This window comes from Dendrobates tinctorius, unplaced genomic scaffold (assembly GCF_039654945.1).
Source record: "Dendrobates tinctorius isolate UK_male_01 unplaced genomic scaffold, ASM3965494v1 ptg000102l, whole genome shotgun sequence".
Lineage (NCBI taxonomy): Eukaryota > Metazoa > Chordata > Amphibia > Anura > Dendrobatidae > Dendrobates > Dendrobates tinctorius.
Window position 1 is genome coordinate 13,520,950 of NW_027361770.1, and position 23,944 is coordinate 13,544,893.

Here is a 23,944-nt window from a genome sequence, read left to right on the forward strand (position 1 = left end):
CAATTTTGCCTCCCATATCTATTTCCCCCGCTGCCACTACTTCCGAGGGTTATCAAGAAGATCAAGACGGAAGGTGTTCCGGCGATTCTGCTGGCCCCGTCGAGCGTGGTACGCAGATCTAATGCAGCTGCTCGCCGACGTTCCTTGGCGCCTTCCAGAGTGCCCAGATTTACTTTCTCAAGGGCTGATTTGCCATCCGAACTCGGGCCCTGTGCTTGACGGCATGGCCGTTGAATCTTGGATTCTTTCCCAGGCAGGGTTTGGGAGCAAGGTGGTCGCTACAATGATTAGTGCCCGGAAGCCTGCTTCAGCACGAATTTACCAGCACACCTGGAAAGTGTTCCTTGCTTGGTGTCGAGGCCGCGGTGTTTCTCCGCTGAGATTCTCGATCCCCAACATCTTGACTTTTCTCCAGTCGGGCCTAGACTCGGGCGTAGCCCCAAGTTCCCTCAGGAGACAAATATCGGCCTTATCCGTCCTGTTCCAGCGCAGAATTGCTACCAATCTGCAGGTGAAGACTTTCATCCAGGGAGTCTCCCACTTGGTACCTCCCTATAAGGCGCCTATGGACGCTTGGGACCTTAACCTGGTCCTAAGTGTTCAGTAGTAAGCTCCATTTGAACCACTTCAGGATATCTCCTTGAGGCACCTTTCCTGGAAACTGGTGTTCCTAGTGGCCATCACTTCTATCAGGTGGGTTTCAGAACTGGCAGCCCTATCCTGCCAAGCCCCGTTCCTCACTTTCCATAAGGATAAGGTGGTGCTCAGACCAGCCCCTCCTTTTCTGCCAAAAGTCGTGTCCTCTTTTCACATTAATGAAGATGTTGTCTTGCCTTCATTTTGTCCAGCACCGGTGCACCATGTGGAAAAGGCTCTTCACACATTAGACCTGGTAAGAGCCCTCCGGAGGTACGTGTCGAGAACGGACCCTTTCATCAGACGGACACGCTGTTCGTGCTCCCCGAAGGGCGCAGGAAGGGACTCGCAGCCTCAAAATCGACCATAGCCAGATGGATTCGTTTGACTATTCAGGAGTCCTACCGCATTAGAGGCACGCCGATTCCAGCAGGGATCAGAGCGCACTCTACTCGGGCTGTGGGTGCCTCTTGGGCGCTTCGGCACCAGGCTTCGACAGAACAGGTTTGCAAGATAGCAACCTGGTCCAGCCTGCACACATTTGCCAAACATTATAATATCCATGCTCTGGCCTCGGCGGATGCGAGCATGGGTAGAAGGATTCTCCAAGCAGTGGTGGCGCACCTTTAAACAAGAGGTGCATGTAGCTTGGATCGGTGAGTCAATCCCCCTCCCAGGGACTGCTTTAGGACGTCCCACAGTATCTGTGTCCCCCAGTGAGGCGAAGGAGAAACATGGATTTTTGTGATAACTCACCGTAAAATCCTTTTCTCCGAGACTCTCATTGGGCGACACAGCACCCACCCTATTAGCCAGTTGGCTCTTGTTTTGTTTAAATTTATATGCATTTACTAATTTGATATAAGGGTGGTGTTTTGGACATGTTGTACCTGTATTAAGGCTGATTTTGTTGTCCTCCTACTGCTTTTGCACCAAACTGATTTCCGCCCGCAATAGGGGCGAGGGTGTATACTGCGGAGGAGGAGCCAACCTCTTTTTTTCACTTAGTGTCAGCCTCCTAGCGGCAGAAGCATACACCCACAGTATCTGTGTCCCCCAATGAGCATCTCGGAGAAAAGGATTTTACGGTGAGTTATCACAAAAATCCATGTATCTGTTTCACAAGTTATAAAGAGAAGCTGGTTTGGTATCAAGTTGTGGATAGTCATTCATAGCAGCGCCATATCCCATTCTCAAACAACGACCGGCGTACTGGTCATTACATAAACACCACTGGTGGCATAACGCGAGGGGGGAGATAGCCGGTCCTCTCTGCTTGAAGATACTTTGCCCTGAATTTATTCTCTTCGGTTTCATTTTTGCATTCACTTGCTGTTATTACTTTGCCTTGGTTATATTTGTATTCTCTTCCTTCCTTAGTAATCCCAGACCCCTTATTTAGTACATGTGTAGGGGAAAGGGTGTCTGGGAAAGGGCACTTCTCAGACTGCTGTCCCATGTGTATCATTGCAGCTTGTGTTCTCTTTTTAATTATTTTTAAATTGTTGACCCTACATGTGCGGTTTTGAATAAACTGTATTTATTTGCTAGTTTGTGTAGTGTAATAGTTTGTGCACATATTACACTCTTTTTTCTATTTGTATTGTTTGGCCCTGTCCACATTAAAGGTATGTTGCAATTTACTTGTTTTGCATTCATTTTTAGCTTGTATATTACATTTTTCTACTTGCAGATGATACAACACGAGTAATTTTACAGGGAAATGAAGACTACATAAATGCAAGTTATGTGAATGTAAGTAAATACAAATTGTTGTAGCTGATCTGCGTGCTTGACTGTGAATGGAAATGGCTCTATCGCTCAAATAATCATCAAATAAGAAACGGTCTCAGTACTGCCTGTGGACAAATTGGTGTCTGATCAAGCTCCCACGTCTCATACATCCACCTCAGAAAAACTATCATTGTTATAAAGCTATATATAATCATCACAGAATAGATTTAAAACATGTGGCATTTACTATAACATTGATTTTATCATGCAGATTTATGAAATGTGCATTATAAAGAAATCGGCAAATGGGCCACAAGGTACAATATTTATCCACAGAAAAAGGTCCAATTGGAATTCATTCACCACCACAAATTGTTGACTGTTTTATGTACCCTGTATAAAGCTTCCTAACTATTTTGGGGGTATGGTATTTAAAGGGAATCTGTCACCAGTTTTTTTGCCAACTAATCAGAGAACAGCATATAATATACAGATAGTGACCCTGATTCCAGCAAGAGGTTATCACTAGAAAACTAGTAAACCTGCTGAGATGCAGTCTTCCATACTCATGAGCTCTGTATAACCCTGCCTACACCACTGACCAGCAGCTCTCTGTGTACACTGTGCATAGGCATAAAGCTAAGTCAGTAGTACACCACTGACAGCTTTCTGCCTTTGCACAGTGTGCACAGAGTGCTGCCGGTCAGTGGTGTAGGCAGGGTTATACGCATCTCAGCATTCAGATAACTGATAGATTTGCAGCAGATAAAATTGTGACTTCATCAGAAATCGAACTCCTCACTGGACTCTGGGTCTCTGACCCTATATCATGCTGCTCTCGGGCAGAAGATATTCTGGTGACAGATTACCATCATTTATATTTTGTTCAACTGTGAAATAACGGTATTAGGGCTTATTCTTTGTTTGACGAGAAATATTAGTTGTGCATGCTGTGTTTACTAGTAATTTCTTCTTTTTGAAGCGTGGCAGGATTTGAACCCAGCAGGGTAGCAGTGCTATCCACTGAGCCACTGTGCTGACAATGTCAAGTGTGAATACAGTTTCATAGTTTTTAAAGTTGAAAGTAGGCTAAAGTCCATCAAGTTCAACCTACAGCCAAACATGTTGCTCCAGGGGGCAGACACTAGTAGCTCCATATTGGGGGCATTTCTTCCTGACCCCTCATACAGCAATCAGACTAGTTTCCTCGATCAATGCCACATCACAGAATCTAGTGCCCAGAACCTATAATATTATATTTTTCAAGAAAAGCATGCAGGTTGTTCTTCAATTTTAGTAGTGAGCCAACCATTACAACATCATGTGGCAGAGTTCCAAAGAGTTTCACTGCTCTTACAGTAAAGAATCTGCGTCCGTCATTATGAAAAAAATTTCTTTACTGTAGACATAGGGTGCCAATACGTTTGGTCATGACTGTATTTGTACATTGTAATAAGTTCACCTCCTAAACCTTCGTTTTTCCAAACTGAATAACCCCGAGTGTAATAACCTGTCTTGGTATTGCAGACCCCCCCAGTACTCTAATAACCTTGGTCGCTCTTCTCTGCACTCGCTTTATTTCAGCTACGTCTTTCTTATACACTGGATACCAGAAATGTATGCAGTATTCTAAGTGTGGTCGCACTAGTGACTTATATAGAGGCAAAACTAAATTCTTGTCATGAGCACCGATTCCTCTTTTAATTATTTTATTAGCCTTGCCAGCAGCTGCCTGGCACTGGTCATTCAAGTTGAGTTTGCCGTTCATCCATACACACGTCTTTTTCAGTGGCATGTTTAGCGAGTGTTTAAAGGGGTTGTCTGGTCCAAATCGATAAGTCTGCATTCACTCTGAGTGACTGCAAATTTATGAATTCCCCCAGCGCATGCACTGTGTTCTGGAAGGATTTGCCAGTTTCAGACCCGGGACTCTAGGTTATGTATGCGTTTTACACAGGGCTGTGGAGTCGGAGTCGTGGAGTCGGAGTCAGAGCTCATTTTGGTGGATTCTGAGTCGATATAAAATGGACCGACTCCTAAAATGTATAATACATTGGGTACAGTAGTTAAATGCAGAATGTGCTGAATATTTTTTTCATAGGAATTTGGGAAAGTTATGAAAATGTCCTATAAATGTCTTTTCTATTCCTGACCTAAGGCTACATTCACACACAGCGTTTTTGCTGTGTTTTTTGAGGATACGTTTTTCAGCTGCAAAAGCAGATCAGCTTTTTAAAAAACCGCATCACCTGAAAAGTTTTTGAGCTCATAGATAATGTTTTCAATAGCAAAAGCAGATTAGAAAAACGCCACACAAACTGACATGCTCATTCAGCCCAAAAACGGATCCTCACAAAACAATGTGTCTGAATGTCATATCTTGAAACCCATTGACTTTGCTGGAATGCCCAGAGTCACTGCATTTTACTGTAAAAAACGGATCCGCAAAAATGCTGTGTGTGAATCATGGCCGTAGCCAGCGAGGGGCAGGGGGAGCAGGGGCACGCACCTATCAAAACTCACTTGTATGCTGCAGTGCTCCCGTCCTGCACCAGCTCCAGACTGCAGGGGGCAATCTCCCCTCCTCTGTCCTGCCTTCTGCCGTCTTCACCAGAGAGAGGATGGGGAGGTGTGCTTGCCCTGCACAGGATCCGATTCCTGGGCCCCGAGCTGGAGAAAGTGAGAAAGTTGTGCACATGCTGCAGCTGGCAATAAGAGATAGTCTGCAAGAGGGACATGCTGGAAATCTGATTGGAAAAATTAGGAAATTAGTTATTGCCGCCAGAACCCCTAAAATTGATTCCATCTTGAAGAGACGTGCTGGGAAAGGGACAATTGTCGATCAAGCCACTCGGTGGGGCAGCACTTATTTAATGATTGAGCGATTGCTTGAACTAAAACCATTTCTTATAGATATGGCGAACCCTCAGGTAACCCTAAATGAAGGTCAATGACTTGAAGGAATTGCTTAATCACCCATTTACCGTGACTAAAAAATTACAAGCTGAATATTTAACTCCTAGCATTTTCATAAGGGAATGGAAAAACTTGCTGTTTTGCCTGTCCCAAAGAGGAGGTTTAATCGCAGATGGCATTTCTGCTTCAATGAAACGGAGAGAGACACAGCTATTGGAAAATAAAATTTTTCTTGCAGCTGTTTGTGGACCCAAGTCATCGTATACTGCTTGATGATCAACAGCTTACTAAAGGAAAATAAGCTCTGACTGAGGTACAGTTAGGATGAGTGGCCTACAGGAGAACTGCCAGGCGCAAGAGGACTTGGGTCCTGCTAGTGCTGCTGCCATATCTTCATCCTCATCAGATGAGGAGTTTGATTTTGACAAGTATTTGGATGACATGGAGCAGGCAAAGCGTTGCCGCAAGGAAAAAGATTTCACTCCGTCTCCTATAGCAAGCAGATTGACCATATTTCAGCAAAATGTTTCACTTGCTCTCAAACAAATAGAAAAATTCAACCGTTCATCAAAACTGACTGTGCATGAGGCAATTCCTTTATACCCGGAAATTGTTAGAGATGTTGCCCATGTGGTTACGACTTTGCCTCCAACCCAAGTTAGTGTAGAGAGGTTGTTCTCTGGCCTTAAAATTATTAGGTCAGATTTGAGGTAATCTATGAAGGAGTATCTGATGGAGGCGATTCTATTTCTTAGAACAAATTCATAGACTGCACAAATGTTATTTAGTATGTTTTTGTTGAAAACTGTTTTTTGCCACTTACATAGTTTATTACATAGTGATATATATATATATATATGTGTATATATATATATATAATTGATATTACATAGTGTATTACATATTTACAATTTATTACAGTTTTTTGTGTTCTAAAGTTGTATTCCATTAAATATATATTATGTTCTATCTAAATATTTTGATTATTGTATCATAAAAATGATTAAATGTTTGATGTTCACATTGTACTACAATAAATTTTTCACTTAAATATAAGCAATACATGTCGGAGTCGTGGAGTCGGAGTCGGTGTAAGGGAAATTGAGGAGTCGGAGTCGCAGGTTTGGCTTACCGACTTCACAGCCCTGGTTTTACAGACTCCCGGCTAATGGGCGTGGCTTAGCTTCCATACCCATGTATTGAGTGAGGCCACGCCCTTTATAGTGACGATGTGGGTCAGTGGATGTGGCCGTCTAGAGAGTGCGTACTCGCTCTATACAAGTGTATGGAAGTGAGGCCACGCCCACTGGCCACGAGTATGTATAATGCATATGTATAATACATACATACCCTCCAGTCCCGGGTCTGAACACGGCAAATCCACTATTTATTATGACCCAACCCAGGTGTGTTGCATTAATAACCACCCTTTGTTTCCTATCCCTGAGTCAGTTGTTAACTCAGTTACACATGTTTTCCCATTATTCTCATGTTATGTACCAGCCTCTTGTGTGGCACCGTATCTAACACCTTTCAAAAGTCCATATAGTTAATATATACAGAATTTCCCTGGTTCAGGCTCGAACTTCCCTCCTCATAGAGCAATACCTGTACCACAAGACAGTCGGCGGTTTGTGATAGTCCTATTTTAAGGCCCCTGTTATTATGGAATCTGTAAATATTAAAAATAATGGTCTGTCTGTCACAGTACTTGGGGGGGCGGGCTGTATGTCATCCAGTCCCGTGGATTTGTCTACTTTAGTGATTTTGAGGTGGCGTCGTATTTCCTCCTGGGTTAAGGAGTTGACATTTAATGGAGAATTTCTGGTATCCATGATCATGTTGTCTGTCATGTGATTTTCTTGTATAAATATCACCAATATTTTCAATCTTAAGTATTTATACCAAAAAATCAGACATGGAACAAACACAAAGTAACCAAAGGCTTTATAGAAAGGTTAAAATGAGTATTTTATTTATTACAATAGTTATAAAAACAATGACTAAGAGTATATAAATGTTAAAATGGGGTATACAAATACAGGAAAGGAAGGTGGGTATACCTGAGAGTAAATGGCGTGTAAGGTTCTGCAATAATATATCGATCAATTAGTTACTTACAAATAAGGCTCTAATAGATGATTAAAGGGGCTCGCATATGGTACCCATAGTAATGAGTTCATAAAAAGCTAGGACAGATATGGAAATAACTCAATAGTAAACCTGTAGAAAATCAGGTATATTTAACCACAGGAGTTTTTCAAATTTAATATAAGAAAAGTCCTGAGAGATTAATTTAATCATATAACGTGTTTAAAGGAATAACACATGTATATAAGCATAATATAACAAACAGTAATATCGAAGATGAAATTACCACCAGTGGCACGGACCAGGGCCCCACCACAACCGGCGCACGTTTTGCTATGGAAAGATTTGTCCTTACTTTACAGAGAAAGGCGTTTAGCAGATTGGCCCTCTTACACCAAGACTATTTTTGAGTGGGCCAATACTATTGGGTCGCCCTCCCAGGGCTGTGGTGTACTCGGTACCGGGCCGGTATCAGTGGGATGTGTCACAGCAGCGGTGACCCGGACCGTGGCCCTGGGCGCCCAAGTAATAGGGGAAGATGTTGTGAATGGTAGAATGTAGTTAGATGAATAGTTCGTGACGCCACCTGTGGTGTTCGGCAAGGGAGGTGTAAGCCGACGCTGCAGACAGATCTTCCGGGACAGATTGTGTGGTGCAGCAATGATGTTATAGCCCTCCACAGGCAGGGCTGTTGTCCCAGGGCAGTGTAGATGTGGAGACACTTAGATGGTGTAGTGTCTGGCGCAGGGGATGTAGCAGTGCCAGGCGGACGGACGCAGGAAGGAATGGAGGACACCAGGGCATGTAGAGCTCGCTTCTGTGCCGTGTCCTCCGGGTCAGGGACCCAGTCAACCCCCAGGCAAGATGGAAGGCTCCCTTCCACACGCCGCCAACATATGTGCCTTTTCTGAACGTCTCCCCTATAGCGCCTTTAAGTGTGAAGATCTCCTAGTACTAAGTTACACTGGAGTTCCTCCTGACAGATGTTCCCAAGAACTCTACTTGCACGGCAGACAGCTGTAGCCTGCTTCGGGGACTCTCTACTCCTAAGTCCCGGCTCTCTATCCGTATTGCTGTTGTGCCCTCAAGTCTTAGATGGGAGTAGTGCATTTACAGCCCACTACTCCACCGGTGTCTGCTGCAGAACCATTAGTGTCCATACAATCTCGGGGACCGGGCCCCAGCCTTGCGCTTAGAACTTCTAGGCAGGGTTCTTCCTCTAACCCACGTCCTCTGTGGTCCCTTTTACTCCTACGTTCCGTACTTGTCTTTCCTATGGAAGCTCAGGCTTCAGTTCAATGTCTTTCTCCTTCTTTCCTTTCCCGTGCCAGCTGGCTCAGGTCAGCAGCTGCAGCACTCCTTCCTCCATCCCTCTTCCAGGGATCCCCACTCCTCTCCGAGTGGCTTCCTCTCTCCTACTCTCCTTCTGACTGACTGACCTGTAATCCTAAACCATCCCGCTCTTTTATGTATTCTCAACTCCACCCACCTCCCAGCATGTCTAGTGTTCCAAGCAGGGAACCACCAAAGGTGCTCTGCTTCTCTCTAAGTAAGGAGCCGCAATGTGGTTTTGCTGAACTACTCTATTGTGTGGGGTGCGAGTGTTGGAGCGTGGTCAGGAGCCCCCAACTTACCTGGATGGTGGGGCACCACACCTTAGGAGAAGGTGCAGTACCTCTGTGGCGACTGAGCCTCAGGGGCGCCACACTATCATTTTTTAGTTTCTTACTATTTATATGGTTGGAAAAATATTTTTTTTACTATAATTATTTAACATACTGGACTGCATATTTTTTTTGGTGCCATTTGTGTTAATAGGGCTTCATGCGTATCGACACTTGTAAGTGTCTTTTTCAAGGTGAGCATAAGTATGTGTCGATACTCGTGGGTTTCTCTCATGGACTCTTAACATCACCACTGACCGCACCGCTGCTATTCAGATGACGGGACGACTGACTGGTTCCCCTAATCACTATTATATGGGGTGACGTATTCAGCTTCTATAGCCCAGCATGCAGGATGCATTGGGCATCATTGTGTATTTACTATTAACCCCTTTCTTGTGGCATTCAGCCGTTTGGCTTATGGTAATAATCAGGGTTTAACTTTTGCACTGCATGCTCCATATATGGGGGCTACTCTGGTTTATAATCTAAGATTGTTGGTTATATGCTAGCAGCATTTATTCAGAGTTATTTTTCTCTCTGCACTTTCAGCATTTGCGGTCTACTGATATATTAAAATCTATTGTTATATTCTGTCATCTTTTGGAGAGTCCATTTATGATCTTTTGGATGTTTTAAATGTGTGCTGTTTTTGGGCTTGCCATTAATAAAATATGCTCTTAGTTTGTACCTATTGATACTGTGTGGTGATCCTATTTTTTTGCATGATTCTTTTCCTATTTTTGGTTTCTATATATGTCATGCAAGAGATCCCCCAGTGAATATAGACTCTAATTATTACTGCTGTGATAAGTGCCCGCTTGCTCTTTTCATATAAGAAAATTTATTCTGGCTTTATTTACAATACAACTATAGGATTAGTAATGGATAGGTGTCTTATAGATGCCTCTCCATTACTAATCCGTGGGCTTGATGTCACTGGAGAATACAAAGGTGACAACAACCCCACATATATTACCCCACTTGCCACAGGGTAAGTGAGAAGAGCTAGGCAAAGAGCTAAAACTGGCACATCTAATAGATGCACCTTTTCTGGGCAGCTGCAGGCTGCTATTTTTATGCTGGGGGCAATATCTATGGCCCCTTACGAACCTGCGAATACCAGCCCCCAGCTGTCTGCTTTAACATGGGTGGTTGTCAAAAATGGGTGGACCCCACACCATTTTTTAAAATTATTTAAATAATTGTAAAAACTGGCATGGTGACCTTTCTGTTCTTGATAACCAGCCTTGTTAGCTCTGACAGCTGGGGGTTGCAGCCCCCAGCTGTCCGCTTTGCCTGGCTGGTTATCAAAAATACAGGGCAACTCACGCCGGTCTTTATTTAGAGCGCAGGCCCCGGCTAATGAATACTCCCATCAGCCGCGCTTTCTCTCGCTCTTATTAGTGGCAGCAGGCATAGGCTGATGGGAGCAACATTTAACAGCATGGGAACCGCCGCTGCCTGACTGGCGATAATGATTTTATCACTGACCAGAGGCAGTGTTTGCTGCAGCGTTTCAAACACTGGACGTTTGGGCCCCCCATTTACGTGAATGGGGTCCGGGCTCAGGTACTGTTCTGGTACCCGGACCCAAACTATTTTTAACTGTTGGGCCGAACCCGAACTTGCAGGGGTCCGCCCATCTCTACTCATGACAAGACATAGGACACAGCTAGAATACATATGATCAAGTTTTAGATTACCGTATATGGTGATAAATTAATTATACAACTCAAATAAATCATTAAGTATGTTAAAGCATGCAATATAATTACACTGTGTTCCCAAGGTTTTGTCCCTCGGACAATTTTGAGTGTTCCTGATAAATTTTTTCATGCCGATTTCAGAAATGACGTCGGATTTTTCCTCTCACGTAAGGTTTTTGAGAAATGATACGAAACATTATAATATTCTGTTATAATTCTGAAAACTCATATATGAACTTTTTTCTGAAACAGTATATCCTGAATTTTACACTGAAATAACTTAAATTGCTGATCTACACATATGCAAGCACTTATAATGCGAATTCCGCGCAAGCGCAGTGAATTATTCGGCTGACCGTGTACGGAGCATACCACATCTCCTGGGCAGGGGAGGAATCAAAAGACAATACTGACATTACAGCAGAGGATCACAGAGGATTCATTTTGTGAGGTAAAATATTTCACTGACTATTTTTAAACAATATTTTACCTCACAAAATGTATCCTCTGGGATCTCTAGAGAGCACAGACGGGAGAAGTCAGAACATGGGGACAGAGAGTGGATAGGTGGGTGAGCACAAAGGGGTTGAAAGATTCTTAACGCTGCAAAGCCTTCCCCCATCGTGACATTACCACCCTCCTGATGCGATAGCATCGGGCCTCCATCTTGTTACTATCATATATGGGATTCGCCTGAATACTTTTCATTGTAAAAACTTATGAGTTATTTAGAAGAAATGTCGCATTGGTGTCTCAACAGCAGTGATAATTTCTGCTACGTATACAGAGAATATACAATGAAAGCACAAAAGAAGGAAATGACTCCACTTGTTAAGAAAGCATATGAACTTTGAATGTTCAATTGGAGATCAGGACAAACAGTGGGCACCTCATATATGCTGTGCATCTTGTTCTAGAAGTCTTAGAGCATGGCTGAATGTATCACGAACTTCAATGCCATTCGCTGTCCCAATGATATGGAGAGAGCAGAGAGATCATGTAACAGATTGCTACTTCTGCCTTACAAATGTAACATGATATTCAGCAAAGAACAAGAAATCAATAGAATATCCTGATCTTCCTTCAGCCATAAGACCAGTGCTGCACAATGAAAGTCGTCGTGTTCCAAAGCCGCCCAAAGTATGGACAATGGAGGACGACGAAGTTGAACTAACCATATGAGTGGAAAATGAAACTGCTGCAGACCCAGACTTTGAGCCTTCTACCATCTATCCACATCTGTTCAGTCAAGCTGATCTGAGTGACTTGGTCTGACATTTGAAATTGTCAAAGAGGCCGGCAGAATTATTGGGTTCAAGGCTACAAGAACGGAATCTCTTATTACCAGGAACAAGAGTTTGTTTTTCGCAGTTGTCAAGAAGACCTTATTCAATTTTTCTCCTTCTCCTCATTGGGGGACACAGGACTGTGGGTGTAAGCTACTGCCGCCAGTAGGCTTACACTAAGTGAATGAAAAAAAGGTTAGCTCCTCCTCCGCAGTATACACCCTCGCCTCGATTGCAGGCAAAACCAGTTCTTTATTAGTGTCCTAGGAGGCACACGTCTGGTCTTTTTCCAGACTCGCTCTCTTTTTTTTTTTTTGTTTTTTCCATGAAGATGAGACTGGCAGCGGACACTATTGAAAGGGTCCGATCTCCCCAAACCAACAATGGGCGAGCACTTGCGAGTGTCGCCTCCACGTATCCTCTCCTGCAATGTGGGACATGATAACGGACTCTCCCTGACCACCCTAAGGTATTGAAACCCTAGGCTGTTCAGAGGCACAGGTAGTCCGTGCGGCCTCCCACTGCACCACCAATGCAAGGACTGCGGTAGTGGAAGAAGGCGGACGGTCCCTCTCCTCATCCCTTGGAGGGAGGATGGAGTTGGGGTGCCTGCACCATCCTTGATTTTTTGATGCAGCCCCCCTTCCCCCCTAAACTGAGGATCAGCTGGAGCTCCAGGGGTGAGGCGCAGAAGGAGGTGGGCTGGGAGGGCTCCTGAGACCCCCAGGGTCAGCACATCCTGGATCCCTCGGCTGCAGCACGGGTTCGGGTGCCAGCATGCGCCCCCACAGCTGTAGTGCTCGGCAGCTCACGTCCTGCCAGGCCTCTGTTTCTGGCGGTCCCGCCCCTGTGTCCGTGCGGCCGCCGTAAATTTAGTCCCTGGCTGTGCCGGTACTAGGCCGCGGGCGGAAGTCCTGCCCCCGTGATGCATGTACTTCCGGCAGACCCGCCCCCGGAGCCTCGGGCGGGCGCCGAAAAATTTAGTCCCCGGCTTCAGCCGGCGCTAGGCCGCGGGTAGAAGCTCTGCCCATATGACGTCACCGGCGGCTCCTTCCTCCGGCAGGACCGCCCACACGCCGAGGCGCACTTTTTGAAAAAGGGTGCAGCTGTTCGGCAGGCTGGACACCTAAGGGGATCCAAGAAGGGGGACACAGGACTGGGGTAAGTGCTACCCCCAAAGGAGGAAGGCCACCCTCTGTGTTTTGCCAGAGGCTAAGCAGTAGCCCCCCCTGCAGGAATATCACCTAAGCAGGGCTACCATGTCCAGAAAGGCTAAGACGCACACGTTTCTGTATACTGCGTGCATCCCCTGTCGGCCCGCCTTCCCACATGCACAAAGTAGGCAAATCTGTGAGGCCTGTGAGTCCGAATGTGCCCAGGAAGCCCTCCCCTGCGACTGAGCCCAGGGTTCCTAGTCCCCTGGAATGGGCTCTGTCACAGTCCATGGCATCGCTTACAAGAGTAATCGAGTCCCTTCGAGCCCCAGATAGGGGCAGGGATAGCGGCTCGCCTGTCTTAGAGGGGTCCTCCACCTCACAGGAGCCTCCGGCCTGCAGGGGCCGCTCTCTCACTAGGCAGACGCGGTGGAAACGAACCCACACAGCGTCTCACGGTCCGTCCGGTGCCTCGACATCCGTCAGCTCTGCCTCTCGCTCGCCCTCGCCAGTAGTCGATAACGAGCAGAGCTCAGATTAGGACTCGGATGAGCCCCTTGGCTTAGTTACTCCGGGTTACCAGGAAAGAGTGGACAGCCTTATCGAGGCCGTCAACCAGACCCTAGGGATTGACAATGAATCCACCCTGGCCTCAGGGCACAAAGTGTCATTTAAGCAAGTCAAGCGGCCTCATAGGGTATTTGCCGCTCACCCAGTGTTTGACAACATAGTACAACGACACAGGGAATGGCCGGACAGGCATTTCTCAGGCCAGAAAGTGCTCGAGGCAAGATACCTGTTTGTCCTTGATCTTTGTAAAAGATGGGCGGAATCTCCGGCGGTAGATCCACCCGTGTCGCACTTGGCCTCTAAAAACCCTGTTGTCCATACCTAATGGTTCCTCTATCAAGGATCCCACCGACCATCTCATAGAGAGCCTGGCTCGCTCAGTATTTGAGGCGTCGGGTTCAGCACTCTCCCTCATTCGCAGCAACTTGGGTAGCCAAGGCCATGGGTTCTTGGTCTAAATCATTAAACAGAGGCTTGCAGGGTATGGACCTGTCTGCGGAGGTAGCGGATATTGCTAATCAGATTGCGTTGGCCGCAGACTTTGATTAATGCGTCTTTGGATGCGGCTAGCTGTGCACCACTCGCCTCAAATGCAATTTCTATTAGAAAGGCTCTGTGGTTGAGGACTTGGTTAACTTCGTTACCTTATCAGAGTGGCCGCCTATTCGGTGAGAAGTTGGACCAACTTCTCTCTGACTCCACAAGGGGCAAGAGCAGTTTTCTCCCTCAACAAAGGGTTAAACAGCCTTTTCAGCAACCAACTCCGCCAGCTAGAACAGGGATCGTGGCTGACACAAATCACCAGGGGGGCACCCGCAGCAGGGCAGCCATGCACGTGGTGAGGCACATCCTTCACTGGGCCGAGAGGAACCACTCTGTGATCTCAGCAGTCCATATTCTAGGCGTAGAGAACTGGGCGGCAGACTTCCTCAGCCAGCAGGGTTTTACGTCCGGGGAATGGTCACTACACCCCGAGATCTTCCGGCAAATTTGCCGACGTTGGGGAACGCCAGACATGGACCTGATGGCCTTCAGGGTAAATGCCAAGGTGGCCGCATTTGTCGCTCAGTCTCAGGACCTGCAGGCAATCGCCGTGGATGCGTTGGTTCTGCCATGGAACCAGTTTCACCTCCCATGCCTATTTCCCCCACTGCCGCTACTCCCGAGGGTCATCAAGAAGATCAAGGCAGAAGGGGTTCCAGCAATTCTTCTGGCCCCAGATTGGCCTCGTCGGGTGTGGTACGCAGACCTGGTGCAGCTACTCGCCGACGTACCCTGGCGACTGCCAGGGCGCCCAGACCTACTTTCCCAGGGCACGATCTACTACCTGAACTCAGGGGCCCTGTTTTTGACGGCTTGGCCATTGAATCTTGGATTCTGACCCAGGCTGGGTTCAGATGCAATGTGGTTGCTACAATGGTTAGCGCACGTAAGCCTGACTCAGCACGTATTTACCACCACACCTGAAAGGTTTTCTTCTCATGGTGTCAGGACCACGATTGTTCTCCACTGAAATTCTCTATTCCCAACATCTTGGCGTTTCTCCAGTATGGCTTAGACTCGGGTTTAGCTTCAAATTCCCTAAGGAGACAGATATCGGCCTTATCCGTCCTGTTCCAGTGCAGAATTGCTACCAATCTGCAGGTAAAGACCTTCATCCAGGGGGTCTCACACTTGGTACCCCCCTATAGGACCCCTCTGGATGCCTGGGACGCTAACCTGGTCCTAAGCGTTCTGCAGGAAGCTCCATTTGAACCGCTACAAGAGGTCTCTTTGACATACCTTTCCTGGAGCTGGCAGCTCTATCTTGCCAAGCTCTGTTCCTGATATTTCACAAGGATAAGGTGGTTCTCAGGCCAGCTCCCCCTTTTCTGCCGAAGGTCGTTTCCTCATTTCACATTAATGCGGACATTGTCTTGCCCTCCTTTTGTCCGGCATCGGTACACCGTGTGGCAAAGACTCTTCATACATTTGACCTGGTGAGAGCTCTTAAGAGGTTTGTGTCACGGACGGCATCCTCTCTTCAGACCAAACACGCTGTTTGTGCTCCCCGAGGGTCGCAGGAAGGGACTTGCTGCTTCAAGAGCGACCATAGCCAGGTGGATTCGGCTGACAATTCAGGAATCCTACCGCATCAGAGGCGCAGCTGTTCCAGCAAGGATCAGAGCGCACTCAACTCAAGCAGTGGGCGCCTCTTGGGCTCTTCAGCATCGGCAGAGCAGGTATGCAATGCGGCAACCTGGGCCAGCCTGCACGCATTCTCCGAACATTACAATGTCCATACTCAGTCTTTAGCAGATGCAAGCCTGGGTAGAAGGATTCTCCAAGCAGCGGTGGCGCACCTTTAAAAAGGAGGTGTGTAGCTTGGACCGATGAGTCGACTTCCCACTCAGGGACTTCTTTAGGACGTCCCACAGTCCTGTGTCCCCCAGTGAGGTGAGGGAGAAACATGGATTTTTGTGATAACTCACTGTAAAATCCTTTTCTCCGAGACGCTCATTGGGGGACACAGCACCCAGCCTGCTAGCCAATTGGCTCCTTTTTGTTTACTAATAGGTATTTATGATACCAGGTGGGTTTTCTAGACATGTCGTTGCCTGCATTGAGGTTGTGTCTTGTTGTGATCTTCTGCTTTTGCACCAAACTGGTTTTGCCTGCAATCGAGGCGAGGGTGTATACTGCAGAGGAGGAGCTAACCTTTTTTTCATTCACTTAGTGTCAGCCTCCTGGCGGCAGTAGCATACACCCACAGTCCTGTGTCCCCCAATGAGTGTCTCGGAGAAAATGATTTTACGGTGAGTTATCACAAAAATCCATGTTTCAACCATGTCGACGGTTTAACCTTTTGCAACAACGTCTTGGGCTTGTTTGATGCTCTTGGATGCGAACATAACCCGAAGGAATGGCGACTGTTCATTGACTAGTCAATTTTAAGTCTGAAGACTGTTTTACTACACAATGGAAATATCTATCCTTCTATACCTATTGGACATGCCGTACACATGAAAGAAACGTAAGAGAATATGGAGTTACCTTTGACCCACATTAATTATAGAAATTATAACTGGAACATATGTGGTGATCTAAAAGTTGATGCCCTTCTTCTTGGACTGCAGCTTGGATATACCAAGTATTGTTGTTTTATTTGTGAGTGGGACAGTCGTGCACAAGAAATGCACTATTTCAGAAAGAGCTGGCCACTCCACGAAAACCTGGTTGCTGGACAGAAGAATGTTAAACATAATCCTCTCCTTGATCCAGCAGCAAAGATATTTCTCCCTCCTTTGCATATTAAACTTGGGCTTATGAAGAATTTTGTCAAAGCAATGAACAAAGAATCGGAAACCTTTTCTTACTTGCGTCAGAAATTTCCCAGAATAAGTGATGCAAAGATTAAAGAAGGTATTTTTATTGGCCCACAGACTAGAGATATAATGGATGATAGTAGCTTTGATGGTCTTTTGCAAGGTGCTGAACAAGTGGCATGGAGAGCATTTAAAAATGTGACCTTCAACTTCCTTGGTGACAACAGGGCACCGAACTTTGAACAACTCGTGGACAATATGCTCACAGTATATCATTTGATGAAATGCAATATGTCACTAAAAATGCATTTTCTACATTCTCACTTGGACTTTTTTCCAGCCAATCTTGGTGCCGTTAGTGATGAACACAGTGAAAGATTTCACCAAGACATTGCACTGATGGAGAAAAGGTACCAGGGAAAGTGGAGTACATCAATGCTCGCTGACTATTGCTGGAATCTTATTCGAGAAGCATCTGAAACGGATTATAAATGAAAGACGTCTGCAAAACACTTTTGAACAATTGCTTTTGCTACTGACATCGATGCATATGTATGTATTGTCTCGGACATCATAATGTAGACTATAAACGGTTGTGAAAACCTTATGTGATACAGACTTTTGGAGCACATATTTGTGTTCAGCATATCAAAATCTATAAGATACAATAAAATTTTCACAGGGGACAAGAATTTCCCTGAAATTTGTTGCACAGTGTATTAGTACAAAAAATATTCTGATTGCATACACACAAAATTATTCATGGCAATTACAAAATGAATAGATCTCAAATAGCTGGATTTTTCCAGCCGCCATAAAAAGGTATTTATAGGAGGTAGGAATGTGTTAAATCTAAAATGTTGATGCAAGATTTTAAGTCCAGATCAGATATCATAAGCTACTAGTAATAAATTACAAACATGCCCACAGAATATCCATACATATGGTCAAAATTTACCTAAAGGCATTGTAAACCAGATGCAGACTGCGTCCATCACTGCGACGCACGTTTCGCCTATCTTCAACATATCCATCTCCATCCTATACATTGTAACCAACGTTTTATTCTCTTTCTTTTGCAGATGGAAATTCCAACATCTAACATCGTAAATCGATATATTGCCACTCAGGGTCCCCTTCCTCATACGTGTGCACATTTCTGGCAGATGGTTTGGGATAACAGGCTAACACTTCTCATCATGTTAACAACGTTAACAGAGCGAGGACGGGTAGGGTTTTAATTTAATGTTTCCTTTTCTTCTTAAGGAATATACGGTGATTTGTATGCATCGGTACGCAACCCTTAAATAGTTTTGAATAAAGTGATGGTATGGTGTATTCTAACACGTTTAGGTTGGTAAAAATATACCAGCTTTACTTTAATGTATTGCTTAATTAATAATATTAAAAATAAGTTATCAAGCGTTTATTTTTAGAAATGTGCAGCGTTAGAATATTTACACAAGGGGTGAATACCTTTTAATTGCATTATGAAATTTAAAAAGCCAGTTGGCTCATCGAAAGCTGACCATACACTTCAGAATGCTGCTGGCCAACTTTTTTGGTTTTCCAACCATCATTTTTTTTTTGCTATGTTTAGAATGTTAAGAAGGGTGTAAGAGGCTGTCAGAAACCTCAAGCTTCATCTAAACTCCCTTCTTAATAAAAAGATCGTTGAAGTCTCCCGAAGTTATCCTTCTCTTGCCCGACATCTGCTATTAAGTAGACCACCATGCACATTGGATATTGTTCATGCCCCACTGAAGTCTGTTGGTTTAGCTAGAACAGGTATAATATATGGACAAATTAAGGTTAATTTATCTATATTTATTGAATCGAAACATACTGCAAATAATTATTTATATTTTATATTAAAATACAGTTAAGAAATATTATTTCACAATAAGAATATATCATCAGAATAGCAGTATGCAATAAATGATCGACACTTCACTGTCTTGGTGGTGCACATAGAAAAAGACAATGAGCAGAAGAGAAATTCATGACAACAATGGGAAATGAGAACAATTTCATTAATCCTAAAGCAATAATAATGGTTATATTTTTTTAGTACATAACGTTGTGATATATGATTTACCGTAAATGTTTGGATTTATGAGGCAATATTTCATTTTTATTTTATTTAATGGATTTTGTTTGTCATTATGGCGATTGTTTGTGAGGTAATTCATCAGTGCCAAAAACTAATGTACTTTCATAGAGACATTAAAAGAAATCTGTCAGCAGCTTTTTAGCATCTAATCTAAGAGAAGCATGGTTTAGAGACAGAGACCCTGATTCCAGTGATTTGTCACATACTGGACTGCTTTCTGTGAAAGTAACAGTTTTCTTAACAGGAGATTATGTCTAGAAGGTGCATAAACTGCTACCATGTTGTCCTAAATATTTATGTACTGTTTATCACTCCGCCCTCCCCCCCCATTGTTTGGCAGCTTTCTGTATACAGTGTGCCTAGGCAGAAATCTGCCAATCAGTAGGTTATGCAGAGCTCCGCATTCAGAGAACTTGTAGATCTGCAGCAGATAAGACATTAACTATAAAAAAAAAAATATCCGATAACCGGGCAAAAGAGTATCATGTCTCCTGACTGATAATTACACCATCCTATGAAAACTGGAGACCTCTATTAAAAATAATCAATAAATCTTTATTAAACACAGCATAAATTCATTTAAAACATTAGGATAAAAAAAATATACAACACACAGTCCAGTAAGTGATGCATCGCTGGAATCAGGGTCTCTACCGTTACATTATTCTGCTCTCAGATAGGGTAGCAAAAACCTGGTGACAGATTTACTTTAACTATGCATATGTGTTATACCATGATTTGTTAAGTTGTTGATGAAAGCTTTTGATGGTTTGAAACGCATCATAATGCTGCATAGAAATAAAAGGTTGCATTGAATCTCTCTGATGCACATTGACTTTATGCAGGATTACAATGACCGGCATACACAGCTGATAATGCATGATCCATACAATAGGTGAAGTCTTGGAACCCCTTGCTCCCCCTCCCTTCACAATGACCTTTGGCACATGGTCAGTAGATGCTTTAATACAAAAGATAGGGTCTGTGTAAGTCTATTGCCGCATATGTACATGTGAATTTCTTAAAAGAGCAGGAATTTGGACTCTAAAATAGCCCCATTGGTCAGTGGGATTTTTTTGTATTTTTTATTTTCAATATAGATGGGTATATGAGAAAAAAACTATGGAAATTTGTAAAAAAAAAAAAAAAAAAAATGTTAACACAAAAAATCCTAATTTTTAAATTCTAGTTAATCTTCTTATGACACTTTGCTTATACCAAATTCAAAGTAATGTAAGGGTAGACACATGTACATCAGTGAATTGAATTCTGAACTACATCTCATTTTCTTTTCCATTAACCTAAGGATAATACCTGTAGAAAAGACAAATAATCGCATAAAATTTCATGTTGTTATCGTACTTTCATGAATACATTTCTGTGTTTAAATTCATCATATCGTCAGTTTAAGTACAGTTATTTCTTAGTTATATATATATATATATTATTACACCCAACAGTAATTGCTGAAGACAGACCATGGCACATGAGATACTTGGAACGGATAGGGGTTCATCTCAGATACACTTTGCTTCTCCCTCACGTATTGCAATTTCAGGGTGACAATGGACTGGCATTACTGCCAGGGGCCTACTGAAGATCCTGTGTTTGCGTTATTAGGACCCCTATGAAAACTAGCCTATGGCTGGGTTTCATAGGAGACCAGTAATTGCACAATGAACTACATTACTTCAGTATTGCAGTGTAATTTAGTGATCAAGTGACCTAAGGCTTAAAGAAGTTGTCCACTACTTGGAAAACTGCTTGTGAAACACCACGCTTGGACCCAATAAAATAAAAAAGCTAATTCTCACACCCTGTGCTGGCACCATTCCTGCGGCATCAGCACTTGCTACCCCCCGGGGCGCTCATGTGGTTGTTGTGACACATGACCACAGCACCCAATTAGCTCTGTCATCACTGTCCCCGCCTTCTGTCAAATTGAACATGAGATCAGCTGCAGCCCGGACTTTCTCTTCATGTTGAATTTCTCTTTGAGCGCTGGGGTCATAAGGCACAACAACCGCGGGAGAGCCGAGGGAAGAGCGGGAACCGACACTGTAGGAATGGTGAGTGTAAGGTTTTTTATTTTATGGAGGCCAAACGTGTGGTGTGAGAAGGAGTTGTCCAAGTAGTGGACATCCCCTTTAAGTATCCTTTTCTAAATGAATAAATAAAAATGTGAAAAATAATATTTGTAGAAAGCCAAAATCCACCTCCCCCAACCCCAGCCAAATTTAAACTTTTAAATCGCTCATGTTTTACCAAAACGTAGATAATGAAATCTAAGGAATAAAAAAGGGACATATTTGGTATCACTGGATTCCTACTACTAGTAATGAGCTTGGGTGTTATCCAAGTATCTTGGGCGTGCCCGGATAATATATTCAAGTCCCTGCGGCTGCATATTTTGCAACGGTAGACAACCGCAACACATGCAAAAAGTAGAAGCACATGACCAGCTCACCTGCAGCAGCATGTGGCGTGTAGAAGCACAGAACCCATGTAGTCTCACATGCAATAATGAAGAAAAATGGGTGGTGTTCCAGCTTCTTCTGAAAATCAATTTTATTTAACAAAAATTAAAAGAATAATGACAGACATGATGTAGACGTCCTGAATTGCTACGCGTTTCGAACATGAAGTGTCCTTTCTCAAGCTACACATAATGAAACCTCCATAGAATTTATACAATAATAAACCAAATCCAAAAAACACAATTAGTATGATTATAAAAAACATAATATTATGTTTTTTGGATTTGATTATATTATTGTTGGATTTTTCAGTTTCTTTTTAATTATTCATGTGATTTTAATCAACCATGTTTGACATCATGTGACAAGAGAATACTTTGAAACTGGTTAATATTAGTATAAATTCTATGGAGGTTTCATTATGTATAGCTTGAGAAAGGACACTTCGTGTTCAAACCGCGTAGCTCTTCAGGACATCTACATCATGTCTGTCATCATTGTTTTGATTTTTGTTAAATAAAATTGACTTTTATAAGAAGCTGGAACACCACCCATTTTTCTTGATAACCGCAACACATGCAGGGATTCCCTGTTTGTTGGGCAATTCCCACATGAATTGGGGCTGTCTAGCGCTGCCAGTCATGCAGCCGCATGGACTCGAATATATTATCCGAGCACGCCCAAGATACTCTGATAACATCCAAGCATGCTCAGATAATACGTTATCTGAGCACGTTCGCTCATCACTCCCTAATACCTAATATTTATTCTATACAATAAAAGCTGAAATGGAAAATTGAGTTGGCAGAACCGACATTTTTATTACATCTCAGAATATGGTGACTGAAGTAATTCTTTTTTTCAAAGTAGTAAAAAAAAAAAAAAATCACCATAACGGTACTGACCTGTACAGTAGAACAAAGTTACCGAGTAATTTTTGCCACAATGTGAACATCATAGTAACAAAACCCAAAATACATTCCCTGAATTGCTGTTGTTTTTTTTAGTAATTCCACACCAGTTGGAATTTCTTTTCCATTTTCAGTACATATTATAGTAAAATGAATGGTGTTATTCAAAACTACAACTTTTACTGCAAAAAAACAAACTCTTATATGGCTGTGTGTTATGGCTCTTGGAAGACAAGAAAGCGGAAAACAACCAATAGTCACTTCTCCAAGGTATTAATAGTGACATAGCATGTATCAACTATTTTTAATGCCTTGAGCAGAAATTTAACAAGTGCAGCAATCTTTTCTGCGCCCTGATACTAAGCAGTATCATTTCTTGGAAATAGAAATATGAGCAGTTTGTGTTGTTTGGCCTCAGCCCTCCTAGTATGTTTATTCTGTGCAGTATCTAGATAGATGTTATATACTAGTTAGTCCTTTGTTTGGCCATTGATCTTAAAAAGGAAGTAGAATTTTTTTTTTTTTTTTATGAATTACCTTTATAAATTCTCCATAAACTAATAACCCTTTGTGTTCCTTTAGACCAAATGTCAGCAGTATTGGCCTGACCCCCCTGACGTGCTGGAATATGGGAATTTTCGAGTAACGTGTAACACTGAAGACTGTACAATCGCCTATGTTTTCAGAGAAATGATACTAACAAACACAGAGGTAAAGACTGAGGCTTTTTTCACAAACCATCGACTAAAAGTGACAATAAATGACATTTAAAGTCATTTGCATGTTTTACTTTAATTTTAGCAGAATGAGCGTCAACTCTGGTGAGATTCTGTTTTCTAGGAGGGGTGGGGGGAGCGGAGTCCGTACAGCATCTGCAGGCTCAGATCTGACAACATTTGGCCTGTTTAGTCATTTTTGTGAACAATAGATTTTATTGGGAAAATGGATTCACTCATTTTTCTAGCAAATTCACTATAAAAAAATCCCAAACCTCATGGAATATGTCACCAATGCCCCCAATGGGCAGTGAATCCGCAAACTGCAAATCGGTGATCGTTCTGTACAGTCAGTAATTATAAGGCAAATCTTTGTAAGAATATTATCTGCCACTTATTTCAGTAAATTCTTGAGGAGGTGTAATAAGAAACATAAGGCTCAATTTAAAGACAGTCTGTCACTATGTGTACCCCTAAAAACTACTGTTATGGCTGCATAGGCGAAGCAATGGTCATTGGGAATATAACGTTTTTTTTCACACTACTTAATGGGCTTTTCCCATAACCAAAGTTCATTTTAAAGTTAATTTTAATCAATATGTCTTGGAATAATAATAATAATTTCCACAACTGGATTTATTTCTACAAATAATGTTCCTGTG

At 43.3% G+C, this 23,944-nt stretch overlaps 1 protein-coding gene across 5 annotated transcripts in view; it reads left to right on the forward strand.

The window, feature by feature from the left end:
* The window catches only part of PTPN3 (protein tyrosine phosphatase non-receptor type 3), a 442,179-nt gene that overhangs the window by 396,467 nt on the left and 21,768 nt on the right, over positions 1 to 23,944 (forward strand). For all 5 annotated transcript variants that reach the window (XM_073587741.1, XM_073587742.1, XM_073587740.1 and 2 more), the window contains 3 exons: positions 2,330 to 2,391; positions 18,148 to 18,294; positions 23,149 to 23,277. In XM_073587741.1, the coding sequence (XP_073443842.1) occupies positions 2,330 to 2,391; positions 18,148 to 18,294; positions 23,149 to 23,277 (338 nt within the window). The remainder of the gene's footprint in view (positions 1 to 2,329; positions 2,392 to 18,147; positions 18,295 to 23,148; positions 23,278 to 23,944) is intronic.